The sequence below is a fragment of the Rhopilema esculentum genome, chromosome 7 (genome assembly GCF_057945365.1).
Source record: "Rhopilema esculentum isolate cy_ngs chromosome 7, ASM5794536v1, whole genome shotgun sequence".
In the NCBI taxonomy this organism is placed as follows: domain Eukaryota; kingdom Metazoa; phylum Cnidaria; class Scyphozoa; order Rhizostomeae; family Rhizostomatidae; genus Rhopilema; species Rhopilema esculentum.
In genome coordinates this window covers 14,389,806-14,406,758 of record NC_142821.1, presented here as the reverse complement: position 1 = coordinate 14,406,758, position 16,953 = coordinate 14,389,806, and the positions used below count along the sequence as shown (strand labels likewise).

At 36.4% G+C, this 16,953-nt stretch overlaps 1 protein-coding gene across 1 annotated transcript in view; it reads right to left on the bottom strand.

Annotated features, from left to right (window-relative positions):
- Positions 1–235: 235 nt before the first annotated feature.
- The window catches only part of LOC148960061 (neurofibromin-like), a 45,724-nt gene continuing 29,006 nt past the window's right edge, over positions 236–16,953 (bottom strand). Inside the window, exons 45-72 of the mRNA XM_089109241.1 lie at positions 16,026–16,136; positions 15,574–15,618; positions 14,663–14,764; positions 14,056–14,190; positions 13,722–13,790; positions 13,408–13,525; positions 12,598–12,683; positions 12,076–12,173; positions 11,179–11,269; positions 10,801–10,887; positions 10,418–10,537; positions 9,790–9,907; positions 9,277–9,417; positions 8,071–8,139; positions 7,514–7,665; positions 7,183–7,244; positions 6,685–6,799; positions 6,402–6,482; positions 6,072–6,122; positions 5,295–5,384; positions 4,931–5,063; positions 4,590–4,677; positions 4,430–4,476; positions 4,042–4,316; positions 3,487–3,587; positions 2,769–2,911; positions 2,415–2,461; positions 236–1,810 (exon numbers count right to left, since the gene is read on the bottom strand). Of these exons, the coding sequence (XP_088965367.1) occupies positions 1,505–1,810; positions 2,415–2,461; positions 2,769–2,911; positions 3,487–3,587; positions 4,042–4,316; positions 4,430–4,476; positions 4,590–4,677; positions 4,931–5,063; positions 5,295–5,384; positions 6,072–6,122; positions 6,402–6,482; positions 6,685–6,799; positions 7,183–7,244; positions 7,514–7,665; positions 8,071–8,139; positions 9,277–9,417; positions 9,790–9,907; positions 10,418–10,537; positions 10,801–10,887; positions 11,179–11,269; positions 12,076–12,173; positions 12,598–12,683; positions 13,408–13,525; positions 13,722–13,790; positions 14,056–14,190; positions 14,663–14,764; positions 15,574–15,618; positions 16,026–16,136 (3,081 nt within the window). The 3' untranslated portion in view covers positions 236–1,504. The remainder of the gene's footprint in view (positions 1,811–2,414; positions 2,462–2,768; positions 2,912–3,486; positions 3,588–4,041; positions 4,317–4,429; positions 4,477–4,589; positions 4,678–4,930; positions 5,064–5,294; positions 5,385–6,071; positions 6,123–6,401; positions 6,483–6,684; positions 6,800–7,182; positions 7,245–7,513; positions 7,666–8,070; positions 8,140–9,276; positions 9,418–9,789; positions 9,908–10,417; positions 10,538–10,800; positions 10,888–11,178; positions 11,270–12,075; positions 12,174–12,597; positions 12,684–13,407; positions 13,526–13,721; positions 13,791–14,055; positions 14,191–14,662; positions 14,765–15,573; positions 15,619–16,025; positions 16,137–16,953) is intronic.

Sequence of the window (16,953 nt, the reverse complement as noted above, 5' to 3'; positions counted from 1 at the left end):
GGGAGAGTGCTGTGGGGGGAATGGTATCTGGGGAGTAATGTGGAAAGGAGTATTGTGGGGAGAGTTGTGTGGGAGAGTGGTGTGGGGGTGGTGTGGGGAGTAGTGTGGGGGGGAATGGGGGGTCGTGTGGGGGGTTATAGCATAACAGATCTCCTTAAAATAGCCTTTCGATGAAAAAGGTGCTTGTAATTTCCGGCAGTGGACGACAATATGTTTCCACAAATCAGCCCTTTTTTCTAGGGGGTGTTGCAGTGAAAAGACCCCTCTTGGCGGCTGTTCCTTACAAGTATTGGTAACAAAGGACAAAAAATGGAAATGAAATTTATAAAATCATGACTATAAAGGCAAAGAGGCGTTGACAAAAAACCAAGTTATGCCTTGGCATACATCGATTTAAATATTTATACATATATTCATATATATTAATCAAATGACTGCATATTTACAAAGTCGACAATCTAAAACCAATATTTGACTGAATCTAAAATATGTTTTAAGCCATTAATGAATTGATGCATTATTTTCGAAATATTGAATTTGAAATTTATTTTACAAAATATAAACTAGAAATCTAACAAGACATACAAAATTTACATATTGTAAATGTTCCTAGAAAATTAACCACACATTTGACGCGTAATGGGTGATTATGTGAAGGTACAATGGATGAACTACGAAAGTGGATAACAAACTTGATTGTATTAATCTAATTGTTTGGATGGATGAACATAACAGCAAAATACAACTGAAAATAGACCAAAGGTGTTAAATGAATACTCGATGGATTATATTCGCAAACAATCTAACTCTACCAGTTTGAAGGGTGTTTGATATTTTCAGATCAAGTAAACGGGTACATACACTATTTTCTTGCAGACTGAATATGGTATCTTCAAAAAGGCCTTCAGATGAAAAAGCTCTGAAGCATTAGAAATTCAAAATTGCTTTCCTGCAAACTGAGCTGATGATATCTAAGCAAGGGATTATTTGATGTCCAACAAGTAACATTTATCATAGAAAATTGTCCAAGGTAGGCTTAATCTTCAGAGTAAAAAAATTATCGTCTAATACCCAGGACTATCCTTTTCCTACTGACTGCATTGTGGTGTCAAAAGTAGAACGTCAATTCCAACAAAGAGCACCTATTTCTTAAAATTCAAATAAAATTGGAACTTAATTACAACATAATTGCTTTATGAATGAGAGTTACGCAGTTTTTTTGAAGGAGACGCCATTCCAGACTGTTTCTGTTTGAACACTGACAGGCATCTGTGACATGCGTCAACGATACGTTCAGTGACACAAGTCAACTGAGATACGTTCAGTGACACAGGTCGGCTGGCATACCTTCAGTGACCTACCTCCATTGTAGCCTTTACATGGGTCCACCAGAATACTGCCGTTGATGCATATCATAGGTACAACAATCACTTCTTTAGAGAGCGCTTTCCTCGTTGTCATAACAATCATAATCAAATACAAAGCTAGCATGAAAAATAATTGGTCACCTTTTAACAGGCAGGCAACTTTCTCTTTCCTTTTGGCTTTTTCTCGGGCTAGTCCTCTGCGAAGGTTTCAACGAGCCTGACCGCTGAAAAGAGGAATTGCGCCTCATCTCGCTCAGACTTGGGATAGCACTGAGTGAGGAGGAGCTTGCAACTATAGCGCCGTCATCACGGATTTTGTTTGGTTGAAAGAACAGTGCTGAATTGGATCGCATATCTGGCGAAAAGGAGTTGGGCCTGTATTCCTCGACGAAGGCGTTGATTAACCTCGAAAACATGTGCGGAGCAATAGCTTGGTCATGCGTCTACGATGATGAAAAAATAAATTGACCAAAACTGAAAAAGTTTCATGAAAAAAATAACTTTAGATTTCAAAACTATTCTTAATGAACTGGCAAAATCAATAAACAAAACCAAGAAGAAAAAGATGACAAAACCATAAGTTGTGCTGCACTTTTTCATGCTGACCCAGAAATGTAATTGGTATTTGATTGAAAATATTACATAGAGATTTGTATTCATCACAACATATCAATTGTGGAAAGATACAATCCAAGCTCACCATATCGGTTTATAGTAGAAAAAACAATTGGTTTCCCAGAATGCTTTACTAACTTATATAAACTTCTATGCAACTATATGCAGTAGATTCCGGCTAAAGTCACACAAAAAATGTTGCTTAAAAACCTGTGACTATAAGTCGAGTGTGACTGTTAAATGAGCTAAATTGAATAGTTTTGCATATTTGGGTCTAAGTTTTATGTGACTGCAACCAGTAGTGCGACTTTAAGCGAAGTGACTATAAGCAGGGTCGAATGTAAATAATTCAGAGACCATGGACCAAAAATCTTTCTAGAAATCCACCAATGCTGTAAAACTCTTTATAAGAAATGAAAAAGCATTGCTTACCTCCGAGAATGGTCCTAAGAATGTGTGCAATCCAGAAAAGTTGCAGGCTAGAACCGAACAATGAGATATGAAAAAACAATACTGCACAAATCTTCGTACAATCAGAATTACAAAAAGGTGGGATTAGGAAGACCGAATGACAAAGGGTTTTCTAGAACAAGACGGTTAAAGTTGCAACTCAACGTTGAATTCTTACTGTGGTCCATTGCGACTAGGGCAGCTCGTAAAATTATGCTCACATGCCGTCAAGCAATAGACAACAGACTGGTACTGAGTTATATTCATTAAGTTGAAAATATATAAAAACTTTGCCCAGAAGATTGAAGAAGATATATTTGAAGCCATTCAACTCACTGCCAAGATATTCCAAGTCGATGGTTGCTTCGATACGCGAGCTTGCAGACGTAGACTGAACAATGGTGTGCACAGCAGCCAAGGTTATTGGGTCATCGCTATGGCTCAAGACATTGCAGAGCTTACGATTGAGGATTGAAAACCTACAAGGAAAGGTGAATGCTTACTCTCTGAATAATAAATAGAATTAGAAAACATTCGTAGGAACAACATCTTTGGAAATGTTATAACATAGTTTCTGGTTTGCCCATTTAAAAAGTACTGTAATTGGCCTAAGCAGGTATGCACCGATGATGTCTAAGGGGACACAACAGGGTAGCATTCATATCAATATAAAACCAATACTATGCTTTCTTAGCATAGCATACAGTCAATGGGCTGAATTATAATTGTGATCTTTACGCGGTTGCTGTTGTGCCAAAAAAGACTTGATCGTCATCCAATATAATCTTCCAAGTTTCACGCAAGAGTTGCTGTTATCCACTGAGCACTACAGCTTATGTGCATATGCCTAAACTGTGTTAAACTTGTAGTTTTTTACAGCATTTGTTTACACCATATCCATTTGCAATGATCTTAGACCACAAAAACAATAATCAACTACACCTTACAAAACCAGTCCCCGTGCGAACTAGTAATAGCAGACAATACCATCGCAAGAGTTTTATATCAAATCACTGATGTCAATTGATGTTATGGTGGCTAGCACAGTACTCACGTGACTGGGAAGACTTCAGGAAAAAGAATGCTGGCCTCAGCTAATACTCCATATAAAATACGCAATTCTGCATCGTCAGTTGTGAACTCAGTCAGTGTAGCCTAGAATGAACCGTGTATAATGTTTTTTTAACTTAATGAAAGATGCAATCACAAATATTATTTCTAGCAGCTAGGCGTTGAATTTTTCTAGGATGATTTACGTTGAAGCATGCAAAAACCACTGTAGATGCCCTGAGAGATCTGGTTCTTTAGATGACAAACGGAAATAAAAAGGCCGAAGAATGGAAGGCAAAGATTGTAAAGGTTATCATGCGCATTTTATAGTAAGTGTTTTGGAATAACATTTACGCAGATTAACCTGCAAGATAAATTTTGTAAAACCCATAATACCTCAAAGGTACTTGAAAATCCTACCACGTTGACAAGTGATGGCTTGACTTTCTTCAAGACAATTTTAGCACCTTAGTTACTTTAGCTTGGGATCAAAATCTTCTAACATGTTGTAATCAATCAGTTGCGTAAATTAAATTAAATCACTTTGCGATTCTCTTACCAGCAAGACTAGCAAAAGAGCTTTTGACGCATTGTCATCCAAAATACTTGGATCGAGCAACAAATTGTGACAATCTGAAGGCCACACGAACTCATCAAGGCGATCTGTGATCTCCGCCGGGGGCGAAATTACGATGGAAATATCCGGTGTACACGAGGCTGCAATGTCTTCCATAGAGCTGCACAGTGGATTCTTGGAAATCGTTTTGAAGTAGGTCGATGCCCTGTTGCTTGCGTGAAGGCGGGTTCTCACTTCGTTTGAAATTGGAAGCAAACCTAGAAGGGGAAAATAAGCAGGTTTGTGAAGTGATAAAGGATAAAGCATATTCGGTCATGGAGAAAAGCAAAGAGGCTTGAAGTGAATAAAATACAAATTCAAGCATACATACCGGCAAGGTACGGAACAGTCTCTTTGCTGACAACAAATTTGTCTTTGCTGCACGAGAAAACATTGATTTGTTAAAATGAGTTTCATAAACGTTTCTCTTACATGGCTAAGAGGTTTCATGCTTGACGAGATGATAACAAACGATAAAAGTACTCACTCACCAGTTTTTTCGTTTTCTGCATGAATCAAGGAGTAGGTTCATGATTCTAACAGTCAAAGATTTGGTTTTTGCCCAAGGATGTCGAAGGCCTAAAATGGAAGTTACAATAAGAATGATGTTAAGTAGAATAAGACAACTTGCATATACTTTGGAAACTTGAATATGTAGCCAAAATCATGAAGTCAACATTTTGACTCCAGTTGTTTTCTTGTTTTAGCAAAACGAGCAATTGTTTTTCGCATTTAATAACATCTTTCCTACCATAGACCTATCAAACACATCCCTTTGATATCTTTCGCATCACTAAACACAGTAAACTGTTGCTATACACAGTCTAGCTACCTTTCAATACATGGGTGGCCAAAGCGAAATTGAAGTCCGTATTAAAGCTGAGACCAACAACATGATCCATCTGCTTGCAAACCCAATCCAGCGTTCCATTGGTTCGTACAGCCATCAAAACATCACTTAGACTCTGCAACACAAAAAAGAGTATACGTGCACTCACTTGAAAGTGAAAATACTGTTTACCAGACTGTCATGTAGTGCGTGATATTATATAGGTAGTGCCTTTATGAAAAAAGGTGAGCTGCACATTGGAAACATCCTGTTCTACACAGGTGAAAACGACAGACGATAGCACATAAAAACAGTAAAATCAAACCCTTGACGTCATTTCTACCGGAGCCATGACAACTAGTCTCACCTCTTTGTCGAAATCTCCGTGACTATCAAGAGTCATGATGGATCTTTCCAACAAAATTAGGCCACATGGATACAGGGTAAGTTCTGCCAACTATAAGAAAAAATATAAAAGTAAGATAGCAATAAAATCATTCAATTTATGGCTTCAATTTGGAAATTACTATGGATCAAATTTTATTTGGATTAAAACCAACATTTCGAGTTCACATTGTTTATGCTTGCATTGTAGCTTGTACAGTTTATTAGCCTTGCAAGGATTTCACGGCAAAAATCTTCCCAAAGAAACTTTTCACCATCAGTTACAAAGTACTTTCAAATAAAAAAACTAAAGTTCTAGAATGATTCTGAAGTCAAAAATTTGAAAAAAGAAATCTTGCAAGTTGAACTGATAAACTAACATATTACTGAACCTTAGCGGGATAAAAAGGGGAAACAAATTTGTATGAATCGAAGCATGGGCCCGTATTTGCTTGAATACAACAGCTGCGAGATACAACAAGGCAAGATGCCAAAAGGCAAGATGCCAAAAGGCAAGATGCCAAAAGGCAAAATAATATGATGTAAAATTGCTAAGAAAAACAGGACAAAATATAGTGAAGTTTATGACACGACACTTTGTATAAAACAGAGTGATAAAGTCTGACTTTCGAAACACTCGGCTTCAGCTATTCTTTAATAAGCAAAGCATTGCAAACACTCGTCCTCTCGCTATTGTGTCTGCGTCGTTATAAACGTAGGAGAAGCAAGCTTAAAGCGGAGAACGACAAGAAGTTTATACCTGCAAAATTCCAACAGCAATCCAGAAGAGTCCTCTGTGGTACCTTGACCCCTGCAGAAAACACTCGTTGAAAAAACATTGAATGAGAAACTAATAAAAACACTCTTTATTTATGCTTTAATAAAATGGCAAAAAAGATAATGTATTAATAATGTATCAAGACTGCGTAAGAATGTAAAATATTTGTGTTCTTAGTAGTTAAACCTAAATCATAAACAGAAGGCAGGAAGGGCCAAAACGACGAGAAACGATCCAGCAAACATGAAAGATGATCGAAGTACATGCAATTTTTTTATTATGTTTAACGTCACTCAAATATTAGAAGCAAACCTGCGGCAATAATGGTTGAAGCTTTGCCAGGCACATTATCACTGACTCGATAAGGCGATTTTCATTGTAAACCCCGACAGCCTGAAGAAATGGTATGAAATGAAGGAATTGTTTATATATAGAGAGGCATGATAGAAGATTACAATCATGGATTACCTATTCTGAAAGAAAAATGAAGGTAGCATGAAAATGGCGTTCGAAAACAGAAAATTCTAAAGATAACAAGGAGTATGCAAAAATTGCAAAGACAGGGCAATGACAAATACCTAAAAAAATAAGTTACCTTGACTAAAACTTGCAGCAAACTTCTAATAAACGTGTCGTCAACTTCCTTGCTTATGCAGCCAAGGACAATGATGGAACGAGACTGCAGTGCGGGATTGTGGGTATACGCGAATCTGAAATGTAATAGGTATTTTGATGGACATTTCCCGGTGAATAAGGATGATACGCTGTCCTTAGATTATGAATTGCTGCGATGGAGCAGACCACATGGGGCAGAGGACAAAAGCTTAAGACTGATTGAGTTCTATTGCCTATGGGTAGATGCACTGATTTAGCTGTGCTTTATTGGTGAAAAAGAAAAAGATCTCCTTCTAGTATTGAACTCAAAATACAACCCGCTTATAAAAATGACACTAGATTTCAATAGATCCAAACCCTACCTGAATTTCAAAACAATATCATACTAACATGATACGCAACTAGATTTAACACAACAACAAAAACAATCCTTTGCAAAAACCCTTTGAAGAAAATGACTGAAATATAATTGCCTTACCCAAGAGCCAATTCGTGCCACCGCCGAACCCAGTTGCAGTTAGGGATGTCCATAGCACACGCCTCAAAGAGAAAAATACTGTGTTGAGATGAAGCATAACAAGAAAACCGATAAAGAGAATTTATGAATGAAGACATTTTCTTTAAACAATCAATGGAAATCTGACTTTAAAATATGCCTAAATACATAGTGTAACTACGTCACAGTGCATCCTTAAAAAGATTATGGAATGTTATCTGCATCAACATTGTATGAAATTGCACCAGTTGCTTATAAATCAAAACAAAATCCACTAATAAGTGTATGCACGGCAAGTTGCAGGTCATTTTACCTCCATAATCTCAAGTAATGATTCCACAATCGTTTCCAGAGCTGACATAGAAATTCCATCATCCTCCGATTCTGCATTGAACGTACGACTTCGGCTGCGACCAAATGACGATTGGAATGCCTTCGCAGGAGCTGACTTCACCTTAGAGATTCCTTCGAAAAAATATACATAAGTGGCGTCTTCGGAAAAACTTGATGAATAATAACAAGATTATACTTAAGCATTTTTTAACCTATTCTTTATGTGATCGAGTCTATTTGAACGCCAAGATCGCTATCAGGTCGAACTTGGTGCTTTATGGTCTTGAAATGCTCGAGTATATCAACAGGTTGAGCAAGAAAATACATATTCACATAGTTAAAGACAACTTGCCTCAATACTGTGAAACATGTATACCACTTTTAAAGACAAACTATTGATAAATTCAACTATTATAGTGAATATTGATAAACAAAAAATAAATCGCAAGTTTTTTTAGCAAACCTTAAAACATGTATTTACTTGAAGTCGTCCTGTTTGGTATTCCTAACAAGTAACATTTTAATTAAATCACTTACCGAATAAAAGATAGTATTTCTGCTCGGAAAAATCTTCCAGTCTAGCTTTAAGCAACTTCTGTGTTCTGCCTTTAAAAATAAATCAACAAAAGTACATTAGATCTTTACTTGATTAGACTCTTTACTTGAAAAATTAATTTGAGTCTGTGACAAAAGGAACTGAACAGGATAGGCCACTCAGATAATGAATTAGGAAAATCCACTGGGGTCGATCTAACACTGAAAAGTTCAATCTTCACCACTGATTGTTTTCATAGGGAGGTTTTGAAAACTTCATGAAAAGGTGAAGAATTTTGTTAACACTGCTTCATTATCTCTTAACACATGTTTTGGCAAATAATGTATAAAAGGTGACAACATTACATGCAATATGATGTTAGCAAAACAATTATTTAAACAATAGAGTTCATAAGTGATGACGTCTAAAAAATATACTTTTAACACTCTTTTCGTGTTAACACTTTTTCGAAAAAAAGCAAACATTTTGAATTATGCTAAAACTTTTTGTCTGACACTCAGATTATAAAACGCCAGAAAATAGAATGAAAAATTTATCTGCTCTCGATCTTTGTTCTGACATATTATAATCTGGAGAGTGTCAGACGAAAAGCTTTAGTATGACTTAAATTGTTTGCTTTTTTCAAAACCACTTTAAACACTCTTGAAGTTTTGATAACAATAACAATAACATAACATAACATAACATAACATAACATAACATAACATAACATAACATAACATAACATAACATAACATAACATAACATAACAAAACATAACATAACATAACATAACATAACATAACATAACATAACATAACATAACATAACATAACATAACATAACAAAACATAACATAACAAAACATAGCATAACATAACAAAACATAACATAACATAACATAACATAACATAAGAGCATCATATACCACTGAATGTGCCAAATTGCTTAACGGTTTTACAAATATGGTCACATGGGCAGACTCTTTCCCCATCATACCCCTGTAATTTGGTCTCGGTTTAAAACCTTTTGGACAAAGAAAAATTAAACTGTAAACTTTTGCAAGTTTGAATCTTTCAATGGCATGATTTTGAATATTTGGAGGCATTTTTTGGCGTTCCTTTAGGTAACATGGCGAAAGTAAAAACGCTAAACACATTTTTTTTTTCTTGATTGTCTTTGTTGAAAGCAACCAATAGCAAACGCACCTTTGAAATGGATTCCTGAGCACGTGAGCAGTGACTGCAAGGAATTGATGACCAGCCCATGAATGGAGGCTTTTAGAGACAGGGGTCCAGTTGATACAAGCAAAGTGATCACGTGGAAGATCTCTGGCAGATGATTGGCCACTGTAAAGAAGAAATGAGATTAAACTTTTTAGCTGAAAAAATAGTTTCTTGAGAATACGATAAAAAATCACATTTCTTCATTACACTCCAGTATATATCAACTCTTTCTCACATCTTATCGACCCATGGGTTCTGACTTTTCGTATTGTGAAGAAACTGCTCAGAGAAAACAGACTTTATCATGCAATCTTAAGAGCGCTATGCGATTCTGGTGTTTATTTGAGGAGAAGGATATTTTTCTCGGATTATGAACGCTTCATTCACGTTCACTTTCTTTGTTGGTTTGGCACTTTCTGCAAAATCGGTTAGCTCAGCTCATCAAGACTGATATCCAGAAATTAATGTTTACAACATGTATCCTAATGGCATTACCATCCAAACAATTATTGAATGACAGCATAAGGAGATATCTTGCAAGAATGGCAATGTCATCCCACATCAAGTGACGCTCTAAGCTTCCCGTTGGTGACATGCTGGTTCGACCAAGGACCTGAAATGAAATGATTTCGTGTCAGTAAAGACAGCAAGAAAACTTTTAAACAATTAACTTGACCATGACATTGTCCTGATTCTATTGAAAAAACATTCAAACAGCGAGACGCATCTGGTGAGCCACTGAAGGAGGGGACAATGTATGCAGATGAATCTTGCCCCTTTAAAGTCAATTACGGGGCTTACGATGAGTAACAAAGTTTTTCCTTTGAGTAACAAAATTCGTCGACAATCCGTCTTGGCAAGAGTAAGGTAGACTGTGTCATCATCAACAAAGACAATGAATAGGATTGGACCTAAGACACCTCTTTGTGTTACACATTCGTAAGAAGACGAAAAGATCATTTTTGTGATTTTTCCATATATCATGGTTACAACAAGCCTATTAACCAGTATAACAAACTGCTTCTCTCGATATGTCGATTGAGTTCCAGATTCAGCTTTTCCATCTGTCTGCAGTGGACAAGCATTTACACGCCAACTGGGCAATGACAACAAATTAACTCACAGTGTTTAGCCGTTTTATGATTTTGCTGGAAACCAAAGGGACATTGGCAGCAGCTAACGCCACAGCTGTGTCTGCCATAACTTCCGCCTTTAAGGAGCCCAGGCCGCCTGTCGCACTGGTCTGTTGAACGGAGAAAAACAACGAAATAAAAATTTGATTTCAACATATTTAAACATTGTCACATTAACATCAAGGTCATTTAGGCAACGTACTTGAAAACAATACCATTAGATTCAACTACAACTTATCTTTTAGCTCGATGAAAAGATTTTATGGATAAATTCACAGCAAGATGAGTAGAATCGTTTAACGTTACAATAAATGGTTTCAACAGGTTTCCTAGAGCACTTTTATGTTAATATAATAATGAAAGTAATACCAACCTTGATAAAACTGTCCAGAACGACATCCAACAATTCTGGAAGCTTTCCAATATTACCCCAAACTTTCGCCTGGATCGACGGGTTCATCTACAATACGACATAATATGGTTCGAGAAACATAATTTGCATTGGAAATAAACAGACGGGCTCCAGTTGCAATGTAGCCAGATTAGGCTTCTACAATACATGGCATATTCTGTATGGCTAATGACACGTACAATGTTTACATTTAGACCCACTACGAGGTTCAGGGCATCAATCTACCCTGTGGACCCTAAGATTAAAGCATCGCTGGAACTCAATTACAGACTGCATATCAGGTCTATGATGGCACACTTTGGTAGCCTGGTAGCGAGATAAAAAATGACGTAATTTCACCTGTCGCTCTTTGATTGTCATCTGAATTAGTTTGTCCAAAATTTGACAAAGTTTTGTTCGCGAAGGGTCATCAGAAACGCACTTGCAAAACCTGGAGAGAAACAAAATTTATAACAACTTTAAAACTCTACAGTTTGAAAAATAATGAAAAGGTTCCGATTCAGATTGGCAATTAAAATTTTACAATTTTAATGCAGCTAGGTAGTATACTTTGAATTCATACCATGAAGAAGAAGTTTTGCATGCCGATAAAAAAATCTGATAATATACAGGATCTTAATTAGAAATACAAAGTAAATTTTCTTTGGAGAAAGGCACATAAGGGCATCTTTTAGAAATACCGAAATCTGAAACCGTCCATATGGCAATTAAGTGGGAAGAAACAAATTTCGGTTAACAGTTTTGAAAATGTCTCAATAATAAAAAAGAGAGCCATAAGGATACTTCTCAGATGAGTTTAGAAGAATCTTCCCAGCTTTTCCGAGTAGGCTGTTAGACAGAACATCACCAACTCTGGTGCTTTTGCTCGACGTCACAGGTAAATATGAGGCTCGTAGATAACCACATACATTGTAATTTAACGCATTGATTGGCTGTGTCTCAGAGTGTCACAGCCAATAAGATCATTATTTAACGTAAAACTCATACGTTTATCTATGTTGCCTGATGATCAAATTAAGTTGTAGATAAGTCCGTCTTGTTCAATACAACCGTTCTGTAGGGCTCCGTGTGTCGCTAACAAGCACTTTACAACCGACAGAATGATAAAAATTTGCATTATATTAAGTTTATAGTCGCAACTGTTCTATCCTCGAGCCAACAACGTCATGTGTAGCTTTATAAGAATAAGGAAAAAAGGCACATATTGGCATGAGCACAAATCAAAATAGAACGTACTTTGTTAAATTCGGCAACCACGGGGCCATATATTCTAGGCAGAGGTGCTTCAGTTCAAAGTCTGATAAACTAAAACCATTTATGCATTCATCCAAGAACTGAAAAAGATATGATGAAAAATTTCATGGATGGTGATAAGATTACAGGAAGTCTTCGATTCGAAATACAATGTTGAATGCAGAAATACAGAACGAGACTCAAGATAGCAGCTGGCAAATACTTTTGATGGTTACAAAATTAACACCAGTTTTTTTAATTAGATACTTGTTTTTAACATAAGAACACAAATATTACACAAAATTTAGGCCAGCTCATATTTGCATTTTCACAGAAAATACTCTTAACATTCCGAATGAATATTCCGGATAGCCGAACTGTTTCTGATTCGAATAAAGAATTGCAAACTGTTAACGTGATTATTCTGGCCCTCTTCTTCGATTAAACCTTACAATCTACAACTGCAGAAAACTTCTATCAATCCTAACAACCAAGAGAACTTCTTAAGCAGCTCTAGGCACTCACCTCTAATGTCATATTGGGCTCTCGTTTCGCCAACTGTTCGCTTATACTTTTTATAAACATCGTGTTGTTTGCTGGGATACATAGTCCTGTATGCGACAAAATGTATACATTCATCAAATGCTCTAGACTGTAAAACTGTGTGCATTTAATCATCACCGTTCTGTTTGCATTTGGCAAAAAAACAATTAGAGACAAGAACAATTTCACTACGCCTAATTTCACTACAGCAAGGTGAAAACATGCATATTTAAGCCGGGGATGAAAATCACGTTGAGCCATGTTGCGTGATTCCTGTGATACTTACTTCGTTAATATTGCACAAGACTTTTGGAAAAATTAGACGCAAAAACTTTGAGTAAGTGGTTGCAGAACTAAATTCGAGAGAGTCCTTTATAGGACACAAGGGAATACCGAAGCAGTCAAAGAAAACACATTCATTACAAACAATTTCAAGTCGGGCCATATCTTTCTAAGACAAAGATTTAAAAATGTCACAGACTTGCAAATTTCTCACACCTTGAACAATATCTACTACGCTATGACGTTGCATTAAACCCTAAAAATTGGCTTGAATCTAAAATCATCTAGAAAAATGGTTGAAAATACCGAAGAAAAGATGTTTGTAAACGATCAATTGGAAATTGAGGCATTAAGGCATTTTATCGATTCGTTAGAATTCCTCCAAATGCACCTCAGATAAAAAATTTCCAGTATTTGTCATTCGTCTAAACACAAGAAAAAAACAACGATGCCTTAGTAATTTTACAAGGCCATTCGCAAGAGGTTTGTATCGCAAACTTTGCTTTTTACCTCTTGCTTCTAGAAGTCGTTCCTCTACGTGCAGGTTGAAAGTAGCTGTCAATGCACAGAGCAAATTATATGCTACTAAACGCAGGCTTGGGTCTTTACTTCCAAGGTTCAACAAGGCCTAAAATTGTTTGACAAAAAATCATTAAGCTGATACAAAATACAGATATTGTGATGATATTTAAACACTAAACATAAAAGTAGATTGGAGAAAGCAAATCGAATAAATTAAGGAGCTATGTTTTGTTTTTTAAACAGGATAATAATAAATAAATAAAATCGAAATGATTGGCCAAAAACAACAATAAAAGACAAACCATATTGAGCAGCGTTCCTGGGACATCTTTGGGCCGAATTTTCTTTTCAGCTGCCGATGTTTTGGAACCCTTAGGAAGATGTATTGACTTGAAATAAAGTTTCTCAATACATACAAGAACAGTTCATAAAACTTTAAAATATAAGGCTTTACTGGCTAGCAAGAGAGAAAAATGACTTACATTTGAAAAACAGATGATAACAGAGGTACAGTTAAAGCTTAAGCGTTATTTTCTAATATAAATGTGTAATCAATTCAATTATGTCGCTGACGTGCTGGTGCATACTAATAGTCAAAAGAGAATTAGTGAATGGGTTCTAGAAAATAATTCTTACCGGTTGAGAAAGTTTCCACCTTGACATGACTCGGTTCACAGCAACTGTTATTTGTTCCGCACTTGCGCTAATAAACCGGAGACCAGGTCCTCCAATTGAAAAATGCAGTTCTAGAAGATCTTCTTGAAAGTAGGCCTAGAGAAGAATTGGCGAAGGTTCAAGCAAGAACAAAAGCTGAGCAAAACACACATCGATATGGCGCTCAATGTCCCAAGATCAAAATAAATGCAAATAGGTTCAATAAGTGGAAATTGTTGAAGAGTTCTGCAAATTCATCTGAGATAAAATATCTGGAAATTCGAGGAAAGTTTCAGGAAATCAGTGGAGACCAGTCTGATTCAACTCTTACAATCCTATTAAGATAAATTCCTTTCTGCGATGTCGGGTTTGATGCTCGCTCAATAAACAAAAAGTGTGTACGACTATCGGCAAATGTTTCTCATGTTCGAATACTTAAGTCCTGCATCTGAATCCTTGCAGCTGAATAGATAACGGGAACACAATAAACTCGAAGGCGATAATACATTGGGTCTCGAAAGTTGCTCAAAAGTAGACAGAATTGAAGAAGAGAACCAGAATGGCATATGCAGCCCGCAAAGTAGTTCACCTGTTCAATTTCTGATGCATAAAACACGTCGTTCACAGAACAGGTATAACCAAGAACTTTCGCTTTTTCTGCTGCTTGTATTTGCACTGAAGTTGGTCCGACCTGAAATGTTAAATTGCCATGTTAAACTTTATGCAACATGAAGAAGCAAATGTGAAGAGAAGGAAAGTATGTTTACAAAATATATAAACCTCCTGTTTTTTCCATATGATTGTGTTTGCAGAACTGCTTTGTACTGTAAAATTCAGGCACAGACTGTTTATAATCTATTCATCTAAATTGTGGCACGCTTTTCTTAAAAATCGATCCGTCTAAAAAATATAGATTGTTGAGAACAAGCTGAAACAGAATTGCGAGGAGAGGAAACTAGTTGAGTGCCCCCAATCTCCAAAATATGCTCATTTTAAACCTATTAAAAATTAGAAAGGTTTTATAGCACCATTTTCTTGGCCGCAGGAAGGTTCGCCATTTTTCTGGACTCTGCTGTGAGGATGGCTCAGTGGTTAGGGCCGCGGACTATGGATCCGAGGGTCCGTGGTTCGAGTCCCTGGCATGACCAAACTTGCACTTAGAATAAGAAGAGTCGCCAGCTCTGGGTAATTCCAGGCATAGGAATCATGAGGTGTGGTCACATCGAGAGAAAGTACAAGACCACTGCTCGATAGCGGTGGCCTCTCGGTGTCCTAAAGATACCTTTGAAAGCTACGTAGCAACGAAAACAAATGCTTTGACATGCATAAGGGCATGAGGCACGTTCGTTTGAAGAACATTTTTCTCATATACTTCAATGAGATCTTTAGAATGTTAAATAACCAGCAAATAGTTTTGTTAAAAATTTTAATATTTAAAAGCTATCGATATCACTTAAAGTAACAGACGAACAACATTATTCAATAATATTTTAAATTTACCTTGATAAAAACAGTTCCTTTGTTGATTCGCTGAGCCGAGAAAACCTTTCGAAATAAACACAAATCATCAGTAAAGTGAACAGGCAGATATTCTTGCAGTAAACACATTATATATCAAAAATAATAATTTCGAAAAAGAAATTCACATTTTTACTGACATCCTTTGTAGCATTAGTTTGTGCTTGAATTTATAATAATTGTTGAATTCGTAACGTAAAGAGCAGACAATGTGGTAAAGATTTCAAAACGAGAAAAGTTCAACTGTAGCAAGACAAGCTCAAGAGCCTTGAACACGAGATTTGAACAGAAAAATTAGCAAGATGAACATATATATAATGTACAATTGCTGACGTATAATGACAGTCTTATTTACAATTACCTACTTTATATATGAAATTCATATATAAAGTTTTAGTAAGAAAGCAAGCACGATAAAAATGCGTAAAACGTACTTTTAGGTCGTCTTCTAAAGAAGTTGTTGAATTGGGCAGCTTGAGCTCATCCTGTGCCAGGTAGTCATAGAAGCGATTCAAAGAGTCGATCAACAGCACGTTTGATTTTCCCTGCATATAAACAAAAGATCACGTTAAAAATAACGAAGACTAGACACTAAACACTGATGAATATCCTAAACCAACTAATCAATCGATCGGTTGAAACCTCCAATTAGCGAATACTTTGAAGTGGCTCTGCTTAGGCCTGTATGCGTTATTATTTCTTTCTCATCGATCATGCCATAACCGTGACATCCCCTTGAGTCATTCAAGGCATCGCATACAACAGGACATCCCCTTTTACATTGTTTGAAATTTAATCCCTCAAAGTCATGCAGACTCAGCTCCTCCCGCTCTGAACCTAGATCTTTCCTTCTCCATTACATCACGCTGCATCACCACAACATATACCAAACACATCTTTACTCAGTATATTTACTTTCAGCACTTCAGTTTGTATATAAGTACGTTAATTTGTGAGTCAGTTGGTGAGTTCAGATCAGAGTTCTTCAGGGAACCTACTGCCTCTCTCTCTGGCTCCTTGTTCTCCACACGTCACATAAGATTCTCTGGGCTGGAAATAACATATAAGTCGATGGATGATAATTAAATTACTATATTGATTGCTGTTTCGCTGTACACCAAACCTCTCAAATTTTCGTCCTGTGATAAAACATTTTTTCAAAAAGTGTCCTAACAACAGACAACTTCCGACAACAAAGGGTAATTGGGCAGTGCGACAGAGTATAGGGATGTTTCACTGTACTTTGCCAATTTCATGAATCGATACATGTTGACATAGACATGATAACCGTGATTATAGAAATAAATATGTACGAAACCGTTAATAATAAATAACAACGGAAAAATATTAATGAGTAAAATA